The 20,521-nt window shown below is 49.0% G+C and overlaps 1 protein-coding gene across 1 annotated transcript in view; it reads left to right on the top strand.

Annotated features, from left to right (window-relative positions):
• The window catches only part of LOC144827031 (E3 ubiquitin-protein ligase TRIM39-like), a 223,163-nt gene that overhangs the window by 46,087 nt on the left and 156,555 nt on the right, over positions 1–20,521 (top strand). Inside the window, exon 2 of the mRNA XM_078685497.1 lies at positions 13,367–13,462. Within this exon, the coding sequence (XP_078541623.1) occupies positions 13,367–13,462 (96 nt within the window). The remainder of the gene's footprint in view (positions 1–13,366; positions 13,463–20,521) is intronic.

The raw sequence follows: 20,521 nt of genomic DNA on the forward strand, positions 1-20,521 counted from the left end.
GCCCCGTCATGCAGGATATTTGGTAGGGTGATTGCTGGAAAGCCAGCTTGGGTGATCACTGTGTTTGTCTGCTTCCCAATTAGGCTGATTAACAAGCACTTAAAATCGCCTATCGCTAGGTTCATACCTGCAGTTTTCTTCTCGAAGCATGTAATACATTTTCCTGCCCCATCCAGCAATGACTGTAACTTTGTTCTCAAACCCCTCTTTGTCCATCCGAGACCATGGCATGCATATAACCCATGCCGCGCCCTTCGGTAGTAAAGGGTAGATTCTCTGTCTAGGTGACTCTACGGGTTTCTACTCAACATAGCATTCCTGTCTTGTGAGGCATTGCTGCATGTATAGAAAATCCCAATTGATGTTTCCTCCTTCATGCCTGATGCAATCCTCTGCTTCTGCCATGTCCTCTGGCTTAAAAAGTCTTCCCTCAGCTAAGACATGTCATAGTGGTCCCTCTCCTCAGTCCAATCATATAAAAAGTCACATAACGAGTACGCAAAAGTCTTGCCTTCTTTTTTGGCTATTATCTCCCTTGGGGTTAGTTTATCTTTGTCATGCACCTGGGCAGAGAAGCACATATCCTCTTCGCTGCTTCCCTTGTATGCACGCACAGGTGCAATTTTGTTTTTCCTACATCACTGGTGGTTAAATACCAGGATGCTTGATCCCTTATTTTCTATTCAGTCCTTCTCTTTTGTTAACTAGATGGTGTGGCTCTCAGCCCTGATAGTAGCATTTCATCTACCTCTGCTTCTTTTCAGCACTGCACCCTGTGTCTGGCCCTGTGTCCCTCATGAACGGACTGCGCTGTCCTGTATTATTCATATAATTCCTGGTTGCGTGCCCTTTCTCTCTCGAGCATCAGATCATGCATTTTTTCCTTGTGCCATCTGGCCTGTCTCCTTTGCTCTGAGCTATGTGCTGCTTTCATTGACCTGGCATCTCCTTCAAATTCACTCTCCATTTCCTCTTCGGCTACCTGGGCAACCCCTGTAGCCCCACGCTTGTCCTCGGTTCCTGGGGGACTGGAGCTCCCTTCTTCTCCTGAGCTTGCTAAGTCGCTATTGGGAGCCACCACAAACTTTCCTGACACTCATTTACGCTCACCACCTGAATCAGTGGGAATATGTGCTTTACTTGCCTGTGAGGTGCCATGTGTTAAGCATTGTGGACGGGAAGTCGAGCTTTTGGGAACCTTCCCTAGGGACTTGAGCTGAGCTGGAGGTGTCTGGGCTCGCTTGCTTTTGTTTCGCCCGGGCTTGGACCTAACTGTCCTTTTTTCACTGGGGGGCTTGTCTGCTTCTATTATTGCTGGATTTGAGTATCCCAATGCAAGGGGAGCTGTTGCGTGTACATCCATCCCTTCATATGATGGGGGAGGTGCCGATGCCTTGCTCGCTATCAGCATTTTGGGGCTATTTGTATTAGCCTCCTCAAAAATGGCCCATAATTCTAATATTGACTCTCTTTTGTCTCTCTTTTGATCTGCATTAAGGTTTTATATGTGTATTAGTATGTTCAATTACATTTGTGTGCCTCCTTAAGCCAGGGAAATGTGTGTGCCTTTGTGTGTAAGTGCCACTCTTGTCAAAACGTATATGCTTCAATTGGGAATCCATAACAATTTTAGTAATTTGGAGAAAATACAACTCAAATAATATTTTTGAGTTTTGTTGGTCTAATCTTAGTGGCAGTCGTATGTGTTGCACTCTTACAAACAATGTACTAGGAGCTCAGCAATTTTGCAATAATGCATCAAATAATTTGACTGAACATTTCAATAAACACAAGCTAAAAAGTACATTTGTAGTATTACAACACAGGGCGAATATGCAATATGTTAGAATAGCATCTGCACAATCTCACTTTTTGCAGTTAACACAGTTTGCAATTAATAATCAACACAACATCAGCACATACACAATACAGTTTAACAATGGTTGACATAAAAAATAACTTTGTCAAAAAATGTGTACGCTCTCAGCACAGATTAACCTCTAAGAAGGGAAGACTTGTGTGGAACATGTTACTAAGTTAGCTGGATCGTCTTCCAATATTTGTTTCTTGACAAAGCTGGTATTTATAGAAACCATGTAGTAATAACCAGAGTCTCTTGGCTACACAGAAGTTACGTCCAGTTTCCTTGGTCCAATTTTCCCCCATGTCTGAAATCCACCCTGTTAGATGCCCAGGGTCCAAGGTAGGTGCACCTTCCACACTCTTTCCAGATACTAAAGGTGTTAAGAAACCTGTTAGCACTTAGAAATCGTTGAATCTAAAAAACTATGAGACTGAGGGAGCAAGCCCGCCCAATCAGGGTAGATGTATCAAAAATTAGTATCCTGCGAGTTATCAAGGGCTATCTTTACCTTCTCTAGCATGCTCAACTATTGAATAAAGGTGACTTCAGCGGGAGCGCCTCCAAGGCTGCCTTACGGCTGTTACAGTTAAGACATATAAAATAGGTAATATGCCAGATCCTGGGTGTGGCAAGGTGCTTAGGTTGATCTTTTTGTGCTTCTCCCTAATTTACCATACGCCAAATACTGTAGACTGTGTTTTAAGTTCTGATATAGTTTCTTACCCTCTATGACGGCTGCTTCAGGATGGACCACTGCCCTGGGGATTCAGCAGAATTTTCAATCAATTTCGGTGTCTGCCCACCTTTCTTGTATGCGCAATCTTGAATCCATCTTGGTGGACTCTCCATTCTTCGCCTGCAGTCGGATTCGAGGTCCCAATCAGCTCCTGGCTGGCTCGTCAAAATGTTGTAGAAGACAAGAAGTGTTAGAGTAAACAGGAACAGTTTCTTTAATTAAACATTATGGCTGGTAGAACATTTACAGGCACACGGTCTGATGACTGTCAATTTACAATCTATAGGTATCTTTCTTTTTTACAGTACATGTTGGGTTGTAAAAGTTTCCGGCATATCATATACGGTGAGAAACCCCGCTCTCCCCCGTCCTCCCTCCTCCCCCGCCCCTTATATTGCCAAGGAAGTGTCTGAGGATGATAGCAAGCGGATTAATGGCCTTGAGATTAAGTGGATTCTTGTGATAGTGTGGTAAGTCGCAAGAGGTGCGAATATCTAGGGCATGTGAGTTCACGGAATTCAGAGCTTAAGAGGCCAATAAATGGCACCACTGATCTGAAAAAGAGGTCCGTCACCCTGAAGAGAGAAAGAGATGCGCTCCATGCCATACACATGACACAGCCTATGCAGCCATTCTTGTATCCAAGGTGCCCTTGCGGAGCCCCATGTTGAGGGAATATTCTGCGAAGTCGCCCCTAAAGCAATGCCCATCTGCTTTCCGTTGCGTGATTTGAGGGGAAATGTAAGTCGATCAGAGACGCCTAAAATAACGTATTCTGGAAATCGTAGGATAGTGGTGTCAAAATGGAGGTCTATGTCGTCCAAGACCTGTGTCCAATAGGGCTTGAAAATGGGGCAATCTCACAGGATATGCAGCAAGGTGCAGACAGCTCCGCATCCCCTCCAGCAGCTTGGAGAGTGTTTAGAGTCCCTCTTTTGTAGCCTATGAGGGGTAAGGTATCAGTATGTCGCGATCTTAGTGGCAGACCCTACACTGGAGATGTTGCGTGCCGTGTGTCTGGTATTATACTGAATGTCGCTCCACTCTTTCCGAGTCAATGCCCACCCCAACTCTGCTTCCCATCTTCTCTGCCTTACAGATTTAATCTCTTGTTCTGGGGCGTAGGATGTGATAGAGTTCTGTGATGAGTAGTTTGGAGAACTGTTTGGATAGTAACCAATGCTCGTAGGGGGTACCCCTTCTCTCGGCTCCTTGACGCACTTGGGGCGTTATCACCCAGTGCCGAATTTGTTGGTAATGATATCATTCCGATTCAGGCATCTCATTGAAAAAGTGTCTTATTGAACTGTAGCCCTCTTCTCCCTTTAGGAAAAGGCTGTCTGATTAAGTCCTGGAGTGAAAACAGTGTTGCCCTTGATAGGAGTGAGGGGTGATGGGAAAGTGGTGTGGCGATTGCAATTGGCCATAGATTCCCAGGCGTTAAGTGTGGCTCACCCGGCTTTGCAGAGAAAAGGGACCTTCAACAGGGGCTTCCCAGCAAGTGCTTGCTCCATAAAGAGCCAATGCCTCTCAGACAGCGGCTGAGCCTGAGCTTGGATCTGAGAAGCCTTGTAGTAAAGGTCCAGGTTGGGCATTCTCAATCCCCCCTCCCCCGGGGGTTCTGAAACTCATATCCATGCTCATCCATGGCTTCATGTCTGCCCAGCCGAAAGAAGAAAATTCTGCTTGGAGCTGCTTCAGCATATTCATTTTAAGAGCTGTTACCCGACCCAACCACGAGAGGCAAAAGGGCACCAGCGCTGCAGGTCACGCCATACCTGTGTTAGTAAACACATATAATTTAACAAGACTATTTCCGTGACCGAGGTTGCCAGCATTATACCTAGGTAGGGGATGGTTTTACGATCCCACTGAATTGGACATGCATGGGTGAGGCCGTCTACAGTTGGAGGCTCCAAGGCCTGTGATTTAGCGACATTTACATTGAAGCCAGAGGTGATAAAGAATTCCTCCTGCTCCACGAGGAAGGCCGGGACAGACGACCCTGTAGCTTCTAGCATGGCTATCATGTCGTCTGCATAGAGGACGATGGTGTGCCTCTCCCCCTGAAAAGAACCCCACGAATTCGCTGGTTTTCCAGGATCCTCTGGGCCAGTGGCTCCATATAAAGAGTGAATAGGAGTGGAGAGAGCGGGCAGCCTTGTTGCGTGCCCATGGCTATCGGAAAGGGTTCAGACGTGTATCCATTCACCCGGACGGTGGCTGAGGGATGGCTATACCCACTAAGCACCCACTTGCAGAATCTATTTCCTATTCTAAATCGCTCCATCATGGTCTCTAAGAAAAGCCAGTGCACCCTATCGAATTCCTTTTCAGCGTCGATAGAAAGTACCACTCTCTCCAATGCTTATCGGTGCGCCTTGCCCAGGAGATGAAGCAACCCCCATAGTTTTCTTGCTGCACTGCCTCGTTGCCACAAATACGGCTTGGTCTTGGTCTATTAGTTCAGGCATCAACTGGCCCAGCAAGTGCTCCCTCCATAAAGAGCCAATGCTACTCGGACACCGGCTGAGCCTGAGCTTGGATCTTAGAAACCTGTAGTAAAGGTCCAGGTTGGGCATTCCCAAGCCCCCCTCCCTGGGAGTTCTGAAACTCATATCCCTGCTCATCCGTGGCTTCATGTCTGCCCAGCCGAAAGAAGAAAATTCTGCTTGGAACTGCTTCAGCATACCCGTGGGGGGTTACACAGGCAATGTTTGAAAGAGGTAGAGAATTTCGGGGTGGATATTCTTTTTAAGAGCTGCTACCCGACCCAACAACGAGAGGCCAAATGGGCATTAGCGCTGCAAGTCACGCCGTACCTGTGTTAGTAAACGCATATAATTTAACAACAATGTTTTCGTGACTGAGGTTGTAAGCGTTATACCTAGGTAAGGGATGATTTTTCGATCCCACTGAATTGGACATGTATGGGCGAGGGTGTCTACAGTTGGAGGCTTCAAGGAAAAGCCCAAAGCCTGCAATTTAGCGACATTTACACGGAAGGCAGAGGCCATAATGAACTCCTCCTGCTCCACGAGGAAGGCCAGGACAGACGACCCTGTAGCTTCTAGTGTGGCTCTGATGTCATCTGCATAGAGGCTGATGGTGTGCCTCCCCCCTGAAAAGAACACCACAGATTCGCTGGCTTTCTGTGTCAAAATTGGTGCTAGACAGAGCAAAATGTTTTGTAGAATATAGCTGTGAACCCGTCCAGGCCGGGAGATTTGAGGAGCTTAAGCCTTGCAATAGAAATATCTGCTTCTCTGGAGAGTTCAGAGCTCTTCTCATCTATTATTATTGGAACCGCTGCTTCTTGACATTGAGCGCGGAGTTTGCGCGCCAGTAAGTGGCCACATCTGTCTCCCCAGTATAGAACATATGTTTAAGTCAAAGGGCTGCGTGTGAATGGCGCCTTCCTCTTGGGGCCCACCCTATGGGTATGGTCCAGCTTGATGGGAAACTCAGGGGGCTCCCCCAAAATGGAACGAAAAAGGCCCACCACCAGCACCTCGATGTCACCCGACCCCTTGCCCTGAGCCATGCCACTGATGCGGATGTTATTCCAGCATGACCGGTTCTCCAGGTCATCTGTGTGGGCCTGGTGGGCCAGGTTCTGTTCATGCAGTTGAAGGACTTCTTGCTGGAGGCGCTCCATTTCTTCGTCACGGCCCGCCTCGTGATCTTCCAATGTGTTTATTCTTTCCCCCAGAGAATCCACATTGCGCTGGACTTCTTTCATGTCCACTGAGAGCTCCCGTTTCATGGTGGTCAGATCCTCGCGGAGCAAAGAGTATAGCGACTCTAAGAAGGATTGGCTGATTGGATCTTCCGGAACCACACCGCCTTCACCCACATCCGGGTGCTTTGTCGGTGGCGGGCCATCCATTTGATGAGCCGCCGGCTTGAGAAGCAAATCTTTGACTGACCTGTCTTTTTTGCCTTTCAGGCCCCCATTTAGTAGATTCTGTGGGACCTTTCAGTATAAGCGGCGACCGGGTGTGGATGGCCTACCAGGCAGGACGGCGCAGGAGGACTCAGACATGCCGAGGTGCCAGTGTGCCGGGCTCTTTGTGCCCACTCTCGCCCGTGGATGCTGGTAAGGACGTGCTCGCTGTGCCACTAGAGGCTCAGCTTTGCGTCAGCCTCACATAAGATCCAGTGAAAGCGAGTGCAAGGGTGTCTAAATAGTAGTGCAGTAGGGCCCTTCAACTGCTTTATGTTTGCTTATGCCCAGTGTAGGGAAGCCACTCAGTACCAGTTGTGTTCATGGAGCGCCGGCCTCCAACCCCTCAGACGTGTGCAGGCACAGGGGAATCCCAACAAGGCCAGCCAGCAAGGAGCCCCAGTGGAGTGCACAGCCCGGGCTTGCCCCCAATGCCTCTGATTTGTAGCAGTGCTATTGCTGCTGGGGGCGCTAACAGGTGCTGAGAAATGTAGCGGTGGCGGCCCCCGTATGCCAGCCTAGTGGGGAGAGACCATGCGAGTGTCCTTGTCTTCCGATGTGGGGGAGTCTATGTGCTGGGGGGCCCTCTGTCTGCCAGATGCTAATGGCCGCCCTTCAGGCTAATGCTGCTGCAATGAAAGCCTACCCGGCCAGACCGCGGGCCCGGGGGAAGCGCGCGTCCCAAAGCTCACCTTCTTTACCACCAACGGGCCCCGGGTCAGCGTCGCCTGGAATGTTGCTGAAGGGCGGGTGTGGTGTTCTGGTGGTGGCTCCCTTATAACTCTCCGGGGCCCGCCGGAGAGTCTGCTGTAGCTTCAGGTGTGGTCCATTCAGGGCAGTCAACAGTGCGAGGCCCCCCTTCTTTGGTATGTATGTGGTCTTTATCCCTGAAGTTGTTGGCTCTGAGGAGGCCCGGTAGGGCCTCCCGAGCCGGGACCTCAACCAGGTTGCGTCTCCCGGATCTCCTTCTGCCGCCTCCGATGTATGCTCCTCCGGCTGTCGCCCGGGACTCTGTGCTCGGAACGATGCGTGATGGCACCGGCAGCCTCCTAATCCTGCTCCGGGGGCGCCACGGGCTCTCACAGGGGTTCGGAGGTGCGGGCTCACTGTCTCGGCCGCCCTCGGAGCTCCGGCGCAATCCCAGCTGCTCCGCTTTGGGCTCCTCGCAGCTCCCCTCCTCGAGGATCGGGACACCACTTTGTCCCTGGGTGTGCCGCAGGTCTCCCTCGACCACTCGGGCTGGCTCTGGCGTTGCTGTGGCCACTGGAAGTGCAAAGGCAAGCCCAGTGGGAGCGGAGAGCTGAACGGCAGTGCCTATTGAGACGCCATCGTGGCCACGCCCCCCTTTTATGTAGTTTTTAGGAAGGCACGTACCCCTTTCAGCCATGTGTGCTTTATTGGAGCAATCTCCCTTGAACCTTTGTAATGTCGCTGCCCCTATCTGTGTAATTGATCAAGAGTTTCCTCCCCGAGCGATAGCCTGGCTGCTATGCACCCTCCCACCTGTGACCTATCAATCAGCAATCCTGGGCCTTGTTCTGAGGGCCTGCTTGACTACATGTTTGGGAGTCCGGATCACAACGGGTGAATCTGATGATAAGGACGAGATTTAAATTTCATCAACAAATGCATGGTTTTATATATTAACATTAACAGGGCGCTCTTTTAAATTGGAAAGTACTGGGTTTGATTATTCCACCTTAAACTGCCTAGCTGCAGTTTGGGAGTAGCTAGAACAATGGTTCAAATTCTCAAATTATTAGGAGTTTAAAATCCAATCCGATGGTAAAGTCAGATTTTTAATTACTTTTTTGAAAATGTCACCTTTAGAACGTTGATTCAACAAACAAAATGCCAGTACTGCGTGTTTAATTCAAGCTCACCGGAATTGAGTGAGAATTCCTCAATTCTAAAGACCACTCTTTCAGTCAGATTTATCAAGTAAATTTCATTTATTTTGTATTTTCTTTTTCTTGGTTTTTTATTTTTGATATTACAACTTTATCAAAATTTGTTTTTTAAGGGTTTTTTTTCTCAAAACCTAGCAACATACAATGACTCCGACTGGGCCAAAATATCTTTTCACAGTTCAAAAAACAATACAGCCAAAATGTAACTCAAAACATTTGTGGGGGAACACATAACATTGAATAGACAACACACAGTGCACTATTTAGACATACACAAGACAAAACTACATAATTCATTGGGTGGTGAGGGGAACAGAAGCCTTCGAATTATATCACGGGTGTGTATATGCCATGCGTTATTCCTAATTGTAAGGGCAGGTGCAGACACCTATACTAAAAAAGAACACACTGTTCAATCTTTTATCCTAACAATAGACCATCAACAATTTCCATTTTTCTTTACAGTGACGTAAGATTGGTCTATATACTCTGAAAAGGAGGTCAAAAGGAGGTCGACGCGTTTCGAATCCCCTTTGATAATGGGATTCTCATCAGGACCGGGTAGACTAAGTCTGAACTTTTTATGAATGTTGGTCAATTCCAGGAGGTAGAGGTGGGGGTTTGGTCGGTGCTATTGTCAAGGAGTCCCCAGTTGAATAAATATCAATCGAGATCGAACAAATCCTTATGCAATGTTTATTTCTTCATAGTATATTCAATAAGTGTCCTCCACGGGCGTCTTTCTCCACGTGAATTACACAGACATGCCATCTTTTAGAAGTGGCACTTCCACACTGGACACAATAACTCCGCACACACCATCGCGTAGCATTTGATCACACGAGTCTGCACATACCAAACTCGACCCTGCACTTCCCACGCATCAGGAACTACCAGGGACACTTTCATACCACATGCATTCCTATGGGAGGGCAGGCCAACCTCACTACATGCACGCACTTTACCTTGCCTCTATATTAAGCACCAGGAGGACTGCCACTGGGGACTGCCTCCCTGACTGGAGGGCCCTATGAGCTGGCCCCTGGGCCCAGCCTTGCCCCCCCTGCCTTTCTAAAGGACTTTTTCTGGACTTTGCCTGCAGCTCCTGGGAGCGTTTTGGTTCTCCTGCTGAAGAAGCGCTCTATCTCCCTGGAGAGCGCTTAGTGTGGTGCCTTTGTCTTTGGGAGAACAGCGCTCGTATTTGGAAATTGCAGCATGGGGCTGCAATCCTTTTCAAGTGGGGATTCCCCTCCTTTTTCCTGCCGATCCGCAGCGCGGGTGCCACCCTGTTCATTTGCCCCTTTGTGGATATATATCCCCGGTAGGAGCCCACCCCGCCAGGGACTTGATCTTTGACCGGGTGCCTACCCCGGATCCACGACACCAAAATCCACCCTACGGGCCGTCGCTCTGCCCGCGGTGACCCGGAAGTGCTGCTCCCCCGAACTGGAAGCGGACGGGAGCCCACCCCGCGTTCCAGTGTGAGGAGGAGGACGGGAGCCCACCCCTCCTCCAAAGGACCCGGAAGTACAGGCAACCAAGCAGGAAGCAGCGGGAACCTTCCCCGCGCTCCTGCGCCCAAGCGGAGAGTCGCCGGTGAGCCCCGCAGCCCAGGAGAGCAGCCGCTGCACAAGGAGAAGCCGGTGAGTGTCACTGGCTGGGGGAAGCTCTGGGAATGCTCGCAGTGCCTGAGAGAGGCACAGTTTCTTGATGCGTGTCGAGCGGCCCCGTCTGGTCAGCGGGCCGCTCCAACAGGAGGCACTTTTTCTTCACGAGTCCCCCGAGCGGAACTCTAGCGTAGTGGGGGCATTTTAGATCTTAAAGCCAACGAGAGGCTCCTACATTCCTGGGGGCATTTTTGGAGGATAGAGTGGCCCGGTTGGCAGCGGGCCGCTCTCCCCAGAGTGGTGGCATTTGTTCTTAGGGCCACGAGGCTCCCACGTGTTGGCCCCATTGTTTATTCAGAGCCCACAAGGCTTCCGGGCGCATTGTGCATTTGTTCCTCTTGAGCCCACGAGGCTCCCACGTGTTCTTGGGCCCCATTGTTTACTCAGATCCCTGAAGGAGTGCCAGGAGGCATGCTGGTGCCAGGCTCAGGTTCTACAGCTGCCCAGCACTTAGTGGGCAGCTGCTACATTTAGGCCCCCCCAGGAACCCTTGCGCAATCTTCTTTCCCTGCCTGCACAGCCTGCCCTGACATTGTGGAAACAGAGTGTTCTCGCCCCTGAAAGTCCGAGTTGGCCTAGGGACATTTTCATGTGTTGTGCCCCTGCTAGGAGTACATGTTTATGCCCCATGTGATCTTTGCGCAATTTGTGATTACCTGCCTAATGTGATTGTTATGTCATATGCAATGCTTTATGCTTATACCCCTAAATGTATTTTTTGCTCAGGAGGGTGTTTTCTTAGTATAGGTGATGCTACTGAGTTCATGGTTCCCTGCGTGATATTTTCCTAGGTGTTTAGGATTGTGTAGGTGGTACTTACCTTTTACCAGTGGTTACTGGTTGTGTGCTACATTTGCTATTTGGTGCTACAGTTATTATACGTGCTATGTGTTAAGCGTTATTCCTACAAAGTGCTAATTCTACCAAGTGCTAGTTCTAAAAGTGCTTATTCCTGACAGTGGTCCATGTGGCCCTGTCCCATGTATATAATCGCCTGTAAATTCTGCCCGTGCCTATGGCACATTGTAAAGTGTGTGTTTATTATCTAATGTGTTTGATATAATACAAAGGCTATTTTTATATATAACCTTGTGTGGAGTTTCCTTTGTGGTGGGCCTTGGGTGTTGTGGCTGGGTGCGTGTGCAAACGCTTCACACATCGCCTTTGAGATAAGCCTGACTGCTCGTGCCAAGCTGCCAAGAGGGTGAGCAGGGGTTATCTTGGCTGGTGACTTCCTTTGCCCTGACTTAGAATGGTGGTTTCTGCCTGGCTTTGGCGCAAGCCTTAGCCAACCGGAAATCGCCATTTGAATCAGCGAGGCAGCGATGCAAGGGCCTGTGTCGTTATTGAGGATCCCATCAATGGGGCTTGTGATGCAAAGTCTGACATCCAGGATGTGGTGTCCTGTTGGGCGAGTGCATAGGGTCCGAAAAGATATAAGGCTGTGATGCTAAATCTGGCGTCGAGGCTGATGTTGATGAGGGATGGGAGGATCTGCACCGAGGATGTGTCCCGTAGAGTTGTGGTTCCGATGAGGCTGCAGGCCCTGACAATGGGTCCAAACCAATCAGCAGCGGCACTGTGTCGGTTCTACCCGTGCTTGCCCCTCACAGCTGAGGAGATGCATCAATTCTGTTGTGTTCACTGAGGATGGCAGAGCACCTTAAGCCCACTGCCATGGGTGTACGACTGGGGTGGCACCATTTGGCAGGGTAGACTCCAAGATGGCAGAGTCCAGGTGCAGGTTCAAGGTTGTTGGCAGCCTGTTTTGTCCCTGAGGCTTCAAACTAGGCGGTCATGCAACTAACCTTTGGAGTCACTCCGGGGATCCAGGTTCAAGAGATGCAGGTTGAATACGTTTCATGCAGGAAAGAAGGCAGCAGGTAGCCAGTCAGCATAGCATAGCAGCAGTATTTAGAGCCGCAGTCCATCAAAGTTGCAATCCTTTCAGCAACACAGCAGTCCCTCTTCCTGGCAGAGTATCCACAGACCAGAAGTGAAATGAAGTGTTGGTGTCTGAGGTATAGTACATATGCCAAGTTGTCCCTTTGAAGTGGGGAGAAGCTTCTAGAGGCAGTCTTTTTGACATGCACAGATACCCTACCCTGGCTCCAGACAAACATCAGGGGGAATTCAGCTCTTGGTGTGGAGAGAGGACACCGTCTATTCAAGTGTAAGTGGGGTTGGCTTCAGCTCCTCACTCTTGTCCTGCCATTGATGGCCCATTCAGACACACCTAAGTTCCCTAATGTGTCTGGCAGTCTAGGCTGAATACACAAAGCACCACTATCATCCAAAGTCAGCAAACATGAGGCTTGAAGGCAGAAAGTTAGGGGGAAACCAGACCAAGGATGCTAGGTCTAACACCTTCTTTTTCACTATACTCCTCTTCCTCCACTCACCTCTCATTGGCCCCTCTCAGCATATGCCTGCTGAAGGCCTTACTCCGCTCCTTCTACTCAGCTCTCACCAGCTCCTCTCAGTACATTTTGCAAAAATGTGGACTGCTAAAGGCACCTCTCCTCACCCATAGGCTGGTTCCTGTAAACCTTCTAGTTAAATAGGCAATATTGTTGCCTACCTCCCCGGATCAACAGCCCCAAATCTAAACTCCTAAATTCATACGCAAACAGATGGGCAACAACAACCAAAGTATAACAGTCTTTAAGTCCAAATAACCAAGGAAGTACAGACTTCTTTTTTAGATAGATCCTTTATTCTTATTCAAGTAAACAGCATATGACTCAGCAAGACAGCCAACATGTTTCACTGTTGTATCACAAGCTTCATCAGGGCTGCAATTATCAAAAGCTTGTTTTTATTTGCTATTAGAAATATAGGATTTATACAATATACACTTAAAACTAGTAGCAACCTATTGAGGCAAAATGTATAAAACAAAGAACATGAAATAGATGAAAGGAACAGACCTTAAAGAAGCTAAACAATACAGAGCAAATCTATTATATTTGGGTCAAAAATTATTTTATTATACAAACAAATTTAAAATCTGTACATGTGTGACATGTTGCTTACATCTTGGATAAGTGCAGCTGAATCGTTTAACTTGGAAAACTGTGGCTAAATCTTACAAATCAAGATATGTCTAACTGGTGATCAAAATGTGAATATGTGACTGGTAATTACAGTCTGCATCTATGCGGATCATTATGTAGTGTTTATTATCAAATGATCCACTTCACTTTACAGATCCTCAGTTGTCGTGCTCTTTCCTCACTGCAGGCTAAGATCCAGGACTGGCTGTGTCATCCGAGGAGAGAGATGGGATGCATTCAGGAGTCTAAACTCAGAAAAGAGGAACATTACACCACTTTGAGGGTGAGTGGCAGCCGTGAGTCCTGTGCAGTTAAAGATTTATCATTGTGTGTGTGCGGTTTGTGCATGTGCCTGTCTAGTTTAGAGATGCAAAGAGGCCTCTGGGTTACCCTCTAGCCTGGGTCATACCTCCAACGGGTAAATGTACTGGCTGGGGAGCCACAGTCCGGGGGTTTGTGGCCCAGATCTTTCCAAGGGTCTTCCTGAAAGAGGCAAAAACAAGAATTACCCTGCCAACCTTTAAGCAATAATTCCATGATCACATGGCCTGTGTCGGAGTTGATATGAATGGACAGTAGGCATCTGGTTTTAAAGGTGTCCATGGAGATATTTGTCTATTTATTTGTGTGCATGTGGCTGTGTTTGTGTGTGCTCTGCAACAATCAGTTGTGGGAGTGCATGCATCTGTATGTGTGTTTTCATATGTGTGTTTGCGTTTTTAGTCATCTCTTTGTGAGCGTACACTTACCTGTGTCAAGCCAAGTCAAGTCAAGTCAAATAATTTATATAGCGCGCTACATACCCAGAGGGTCTCAAGGCGCTTGAGGAGGGGTAGGGAAATTATTTGTCGAATATCCAGGTTTTAAGTCGTTTTCTGAATGCTAGGTGGTTTTGGGTGAGTCGGAGGTGAATGGGAAGTGAATTCCAGGTTTTGGCCGCCAGGTAGGAGAAGGATCTACCTCCCATGGTGGTTTTGTTGATGCGCGGAACAGCGGCAAGGGCTTGGTTGGAACACCGAAGCTGGCGGGGGGGGGGGTGTAGAAGGAAACTCGCGTGTTGAGGCATTCGGGACCAAGTTCGTAGAGTGCTTTGTGTGTGTGGGTGAGGAGGCGCAAAGTTATTCTCTTATTGACAGGGAGCCAGTGGAGGTCTTTCAGGTGATTGGAGATGTGGTCTTTACGCGGGATGCCAAGTATGAGTCTAGCTGATGCGTTCTGGATGCGTTGTCGTTTTTCTGAAGTTTTGCGGTGGTGCCGGCGTATAGGGTGTTTCCGTAGTCCAGGCGGCTTGTAACCAGTGCGTGGGTGACCGTTTTTCCGGTTTCGGTGGGGATCCAGCGAAATGTTTTTTTGAGCATGCGAAGAATGTTGAAGCAGGATGATGAAACGGCGTTGACTTGTCTAGACATCGAGAGTGAGGAGTCCAGGATGACGCCCAGGTTCCGTGCGTGGTCCGTCGGGATGGGAGCTTTTCCAAGGGCCGCTGGCCACCAAGAGTCGTCCCAGGCGGAGGGGGTGGTCCCTAAGATAAGGACTTCTGTTTTGTCTGAGTTCAGTTTCAGACGGCTGATTTTCATCCACTCTGCTACTTCTTTCATTCCTTTATGTAGGTTGGTTTTGGCGGTGTTAGGGTCTTTGGTGAGTGAGAGGATTAGTTGGGTGTCGTCAGCGTAGGAGATTATGTTGAGGTTGTGTTGGCGGGCGATGGTCGCGAGGGTGCTCATGTATACGTTGAAGAGGGTAGGACTGAGTGAGGATCCTTGTGGGACGCCACAGATGATTTCAGAGGCCTCTGACTTGAACGGTGGGAGGTGGACTCTCTGAGTTCTTCCGGCGAGGAACGAGGTGATCCAGTCCAGTGCTTTTCCTTGGATTCCAATGTTTCTGAGGCGTTGTAGTAGAGTGCTATGACATACTGTGTCAAAGGCTGCAGATAGGTCAAGGAGGATGAGGGCGACTGTGTCTCCATTGTCCAGTAGTGTTCGAATGTTGTCCGTTGCTGCAATGAGTGCGGTCTCAGTGCTATGTTTGGCTCTGAAGCCGGATTGAGAGGAGTCGAGGGCTTTATTGGTTTCGAGGAAGGCGGCGAGCTGGTTGTTGACTGCTTTCTCGATGACTTTGGCGGGGAATGGAAGGAGCGAGATGGTGCGGTAGTTTTTGAGTTCGGTGGGGTCAGCTGTGGGTTTTTTCAGAAGGGCGCTGAGTTCGGCGTGTTTCCAGCTTTCCGGGAAGGTGGCTGAGTTGAGGTAGGAGTTGATGACGTCTCGGAGGTGGGGTGCGATGATGGAGTCTGCTTTGTTGAAGATGTGGTGAGGGCATGGGTCTGTGGGGGATCCTGAGTGGATGGAGTTCATCAGGCGGATGGTGTCATCAGTGGAGATTGGGTTCCAGTTATTGAGGGTGTTCAGGGGTGGTGAAGGATCCGTAGAACGTTGAGTGGGTTGGTCTCCGGGTTGGTTGTTGAATCTGTTGTGGATGTCTGAGATTTTGTCGTGGAAGAATGAAGCTAAGGAGTCGCAGAGGGTTTGAGATGGAGTGATGTCGTTTGAGTTGGCAGTGGGGTTGGTAAACTCTTTGACGATGTTGAATAATTCCTTGCTGTTATGGGCGTTGTTGTCTAGTCTGTTTTTGAACGAGGCTTTCTTGGCTGTCCGGATCAGTTGGTGGTGAATGTGGATGGCGTTTTTGAAGGCGTCCTTGGTGCTGGAGTTTGGGTCTTTTTTCCAGGCCTTCTCAAGGGAGCGACAGAGTTTCTTGGATTTCTTAAGCTCATCGTTGAACCAGGGTGCGTTTCTGCAGCCAAGCTTGGTTTGACGTTTTTTCAAAGGTGCTAGGTTGTCTGCGCTATTGGTCAGCCATTGCGTGAAGTTAATGGCTGCTTGGTTAGGGTTCGATGAGTAGGCAGGGGGGTTTTGGAGAAGCGATGTGGAGATCTGATCGATGGGGATTTTGTTCCAGTTTCTTCGCAGAGTAGGTTGAGGTGGAATTGGATTGCGGTCTTTTTGTAGACAAAGTGAATGCAGCTGTGGTCTGTCCAGTGGAGAGCTGTGGTGTGACTGAAGGAGACATGTTTGCTGGAGGTGAAGATAGGGTCGAGAGTGTGTCCTGCGTAGTGGGTGGGGGTGTTAACTAGTTGATTGAGTCCAAGGTTGGCAAGATTGTCCAGAAGGGTGGTGGTGTTGCTGTCGTTGCTCTTTTCCAGGTGAAAGTTGAGGTCTCCCAGTAGAATGTAGTCCTTGGAGGGGAGGGCGTGAGGGGTGATGAAGTCAGTGATGTCATCACAGAATTGTGCACGGGATCCTGGGGGCCTGCAGAGGAGTGTGCCTCTGAGTGTGGTCTTGGGGTCTGTGTGGATTTGGAAGTGAAGGTGTTCGGCGCTGGTGAGGTTGGTGTCGGAGCTGGTTGAGATGTGGATGGAGTTCTTATGAACAATGGCGATGCCTCCTCCTATTTGGTTGGTGCGGTCTTTTCGTATGATTTTGTAGCCTTCCGGGATGGCTATGGTGATGTCTGGAGCTGAAGAGGCGTTCATCCAAGTTTCTGTTAGGAATGCGACGTCTGGAGAGATGGTGTCCAGTAGGTTCCATAGGTCGATGGCGTGTTGGTGAACCGAGCGGGTGTTGAGAAGGATGCAATTAAGGTGGTTAGTGTTGGATCTCTGTTTGGTGTTTGTGGATGTGATGTGGGTCTTGATGCATGCGTGCTTGCAGGAGAGGTATGTGAAGGGTCCATGGGTGTGTCCGGGTGTGGCTAGGGCACAGGTAGGGAGTCTGCCAGGATTAAGTGCTAGGAGGATGGATGAGTCGTATGTAATGCGGGTGGACTGGGCATTGCGAGGACCAAGGGGTCTGGCGCTGGGTGAAGGACTGGGTTATTCTAAGACCCAGCGGTGCCAGGGATAACACCTGAAACCTTCGTGGGTTACCTGTTCCGGCGTACAAATGACAGAGACACGGGACACTTCCTTCGGCGTCAAAGATTCGAGGTTTATTTACTACAGGGAACACAGAAGTCACGAGAAGTACACAACATGTAAGTTCACGGAGTCTGATTCAAATTGTATCTGTGGATCGCTCTTCTTATACAGTTTTCTGTCATAGGATAACATGACAGACAAAAGGTTACAACCCAGTTCCCACAGTAAATATCATAGGGGGTCGCTTTCATGTATTCAGGGCCCGGAACATAATTACAGTAGCATTTGGCAGTTCCCAACTGTAAAAGTACATCTTCCCACCATTAGTGCATTCCGCTCGGCTGTAAACGAATCAAGGAAGAGTCAGAAACAGGTGCAGGGGAAGACGAAGGATAGAGGACGGATTGAAGAAAGTGTAAAAAGGGGTGTTATCAGGAAACACGATTTCAGGGATCAAAAGGACGTGCCTAATGAATGCACAACTGAAACAATAGACCAGCACGGCAAGATGAGCCTCGAGCGGGGCCATCTGCCTTACAGTGTCATCCCCCTCATCATAAGGACACCCTCAAAGGAACACGTGTCTTCCGCAAGAGTTTGGGAATCCCAGGGTCACGAAGCGGACAGCGTCCGTTCGCTGGCTACTTGAGGGCAAGAGACAAAATGGATGCCATATCTAAAATGGAACCCGTGGGTTCAGATGAAGAAACCCACGAAACAAACGAACGGTTTAGGCTAGTACAGCGAAAACGCGTGCACCCACTAAACTCGTCATTTGCGGTTCGTAGATACCAGACTCGACCATATTCGTGCGAGTCGAAAACACCACTTACAATTGTTACGGAACCTCAGACGCTCCTTTTGCCCTCATGTAGGCAAGCACTAGTCGGAATCAGAATCGATTTCGATATTCATCAGACCATCCAGATGTTGCTGCAACATTATTCTATCCATCAGTGCTTCCTTGGTAACAGGCGGCCGCCGTATACACGTCGTAGCACAGAGGCCACATAAGGCAGGACCACACTGCACACAAAGACAGCACGTGAACAGAAATGCTACAACGACCCCAATGATCATCAGACTCTTCCAACCCCACGTCGACATCAGGCCCCAAAACCACCCGAGTAGCGTCCAATCTCCTACGTCCACGTGTATGGACTCAGAGATCTTATGCAACTTCGAGATGGCTTGATAGACAGTTGGAGCGTTGTCAGGAATGAAAATGCAGCAACTCGAATGGATCACCTTACATACTCCACCTCTATCTGCTAAGACAACGTCTAAAACCATACGATTTTGTAACGTCATAAGCCTGTCCGCCTGAAGCTCTGCTGTGATGTTGCCAAGGGCGCTCGCAGTGATATTAGCGGTCGATTCCACCACTCGAGTCAACTGTCTCAGGTTCCTACTATTAATCATAGGTCCCCAAAACGGCAAGAAACCCTTAAAGAAGTCTCCTGCTTCTTGACCGGCAGTGTCCTCTTCGCTAATTACGCCTCTCACAACTCTGGTCTTCTGATAATCCGACCCAACAGTAAAGGTCGGCGGCAACAAATTCGCAATATAACATGTGCCTGAAAAATCACGAGGCAGCCATGTATATGCCCGGTCGTAACAAACAAAGTAAGTACCCTTGGCAGTCAGAAGAACAGGGGAAGTGGTCATCGGCAAAACATACGTTTCGGTACAGGCACTCCTCCCGAGCTGAGCTCGCGGGCTTCGGCCTAAGCCTTTCAGACAGAAATTTCCGAGATAGGGTACGATCCAGATCGGAGACGACCTTTTAAGCTGCCGATCACCCACTGACGTGCTATACTCAGCCTCACTCAGATCTTGGTATGCTCGCACCTCCTCCTCTGGGATAAGCGATGCGTCAAAGATATCCCTATCTAAATCGGCAATCGCTCTTGCCAAAGGCTTGTGGTACGGGCCGGGACCATGATCTGCAGTGCGTGGCTCTCGGTGGGGGTAAGAATCTAGTGCGCTACGAAACATTGTTTGGAATGCTCGAGCTGAACCCTGGGAACTGTAAGGAAGGACCAAGTACGGAATTCCCCTATCAGTGGTAGGTGGCATTAACCCACACACCCAACAATTCGTAGTGTTCATTACCAACTGATGCTGATGAAGGAGCTGAACAAAGGAATTGTTCATAAATTCCGCACGTCTAACCTGCTCGTGTTGTGGTAAGATGTGGAAGGAATGAGGGGAAACAGTGGAAGTAGGTTTAGGTTCAGAAGAAGGGGTAGGTGAAGCAGAAGGCAACAATGACTGTATCATGTAATACACTCCACCCACCAATAACGAAGAAACAGTTAAGAACAGAAGGAACACCTGAAACATGAAGCATTTAGTATGTGCAATCCTATGCAGTTCAAATCTTTGAGATTGAGTCTTTTCCAATTCCGACAGCTTCGAGAAAGCCATCCTCTAAAACCGTCCGCAACGCTCTTGACGCACTTCGTTCTGTGTAGCAATAGTCAATCCCCAGGAGTTCCTAGGAATCAACGGTCTCCAACCTAGCGTTAGGACCTACTAAGCAGAAGGAAGTACCCGCACGGCCCTACGGTCCACCCGGATGTAAGGTACTTTTAATTTAGACAATATATTCAAAATCTTCTAGCTGTGGAATCAAATACACATGTGCGGAAAAACTCACAATTCATACAAAAATCACAGTTATTGAAAATGTTCAAAGTGATAATGGGGTAACGTGAATGTCAGGGGAGAAAGCAAAAATATTTTTTATTAGTCTCTAGTGTCGGAACGGAGAAAATATCTGCTTCTCCCAGGACGAGTCTGATCTTCAAACAGTTGGTCAGGTGGTGAAACAGAATCCTGTCGACCAGACAATGGTTCAGATCTTGAGTTCTCCGATGACAAATGTTCAACAGTATCGTCTGGCTGCACTGAGGTATCTCCCACAGGCTGAGCGTCACTGAATGGAACAAAGTTTGGCAAAACCTCAGCCTCAGACGAAGCGATGCCCTTCGTCACCCACGAGTCCGCTGGCAAAGGGATTGGTACCTTCTTGGTATGGGTGGCGTGCACCCAATGTTTGCGGCCCTCCAAACGAACAGCAGTTCTCGTGGCAAGGAGCACCTGATAGGGTCCGATGAACCTCAGCTCAAGATTTGGTTTTCGGCCAAAGTTCCTCGTAACCACCCAGTCTCCGGGCTGGAGCTGGTGGCCTGGACCCTCCGTCTGCGTTGGCAGTGCTTCAAAAACCTGTTGGTGAAGTAACCTCAGTTTAACAGTCAGATCATGAAGATAATCGATCAACATTGGGTACTCAAGATCAGCGAACACACCGGCTCTAGGGACCCCCCAAACATTGGCAACACGGCCGAACACAATCTCATATGGGCTCAGCCCTACTCGAGAGTGTACAGTCGCCCTAGTTGACAGAAGAGCTAAGGGCAA

Source organism: Lissotriton helveticus, chromosome 4_1 (assembly GCF_964261635.1).
Source record: "Lissotriton helveticus chromosome 4_1, aLisHel1.1, whole genome shotgun sequence".
Taxonomy (NCBI): Eukaryota; Metazoa; Chordata; class Amphibia; order Caudata; family Salamandridae; genus Lissotriton; species Lissotriton helveticus.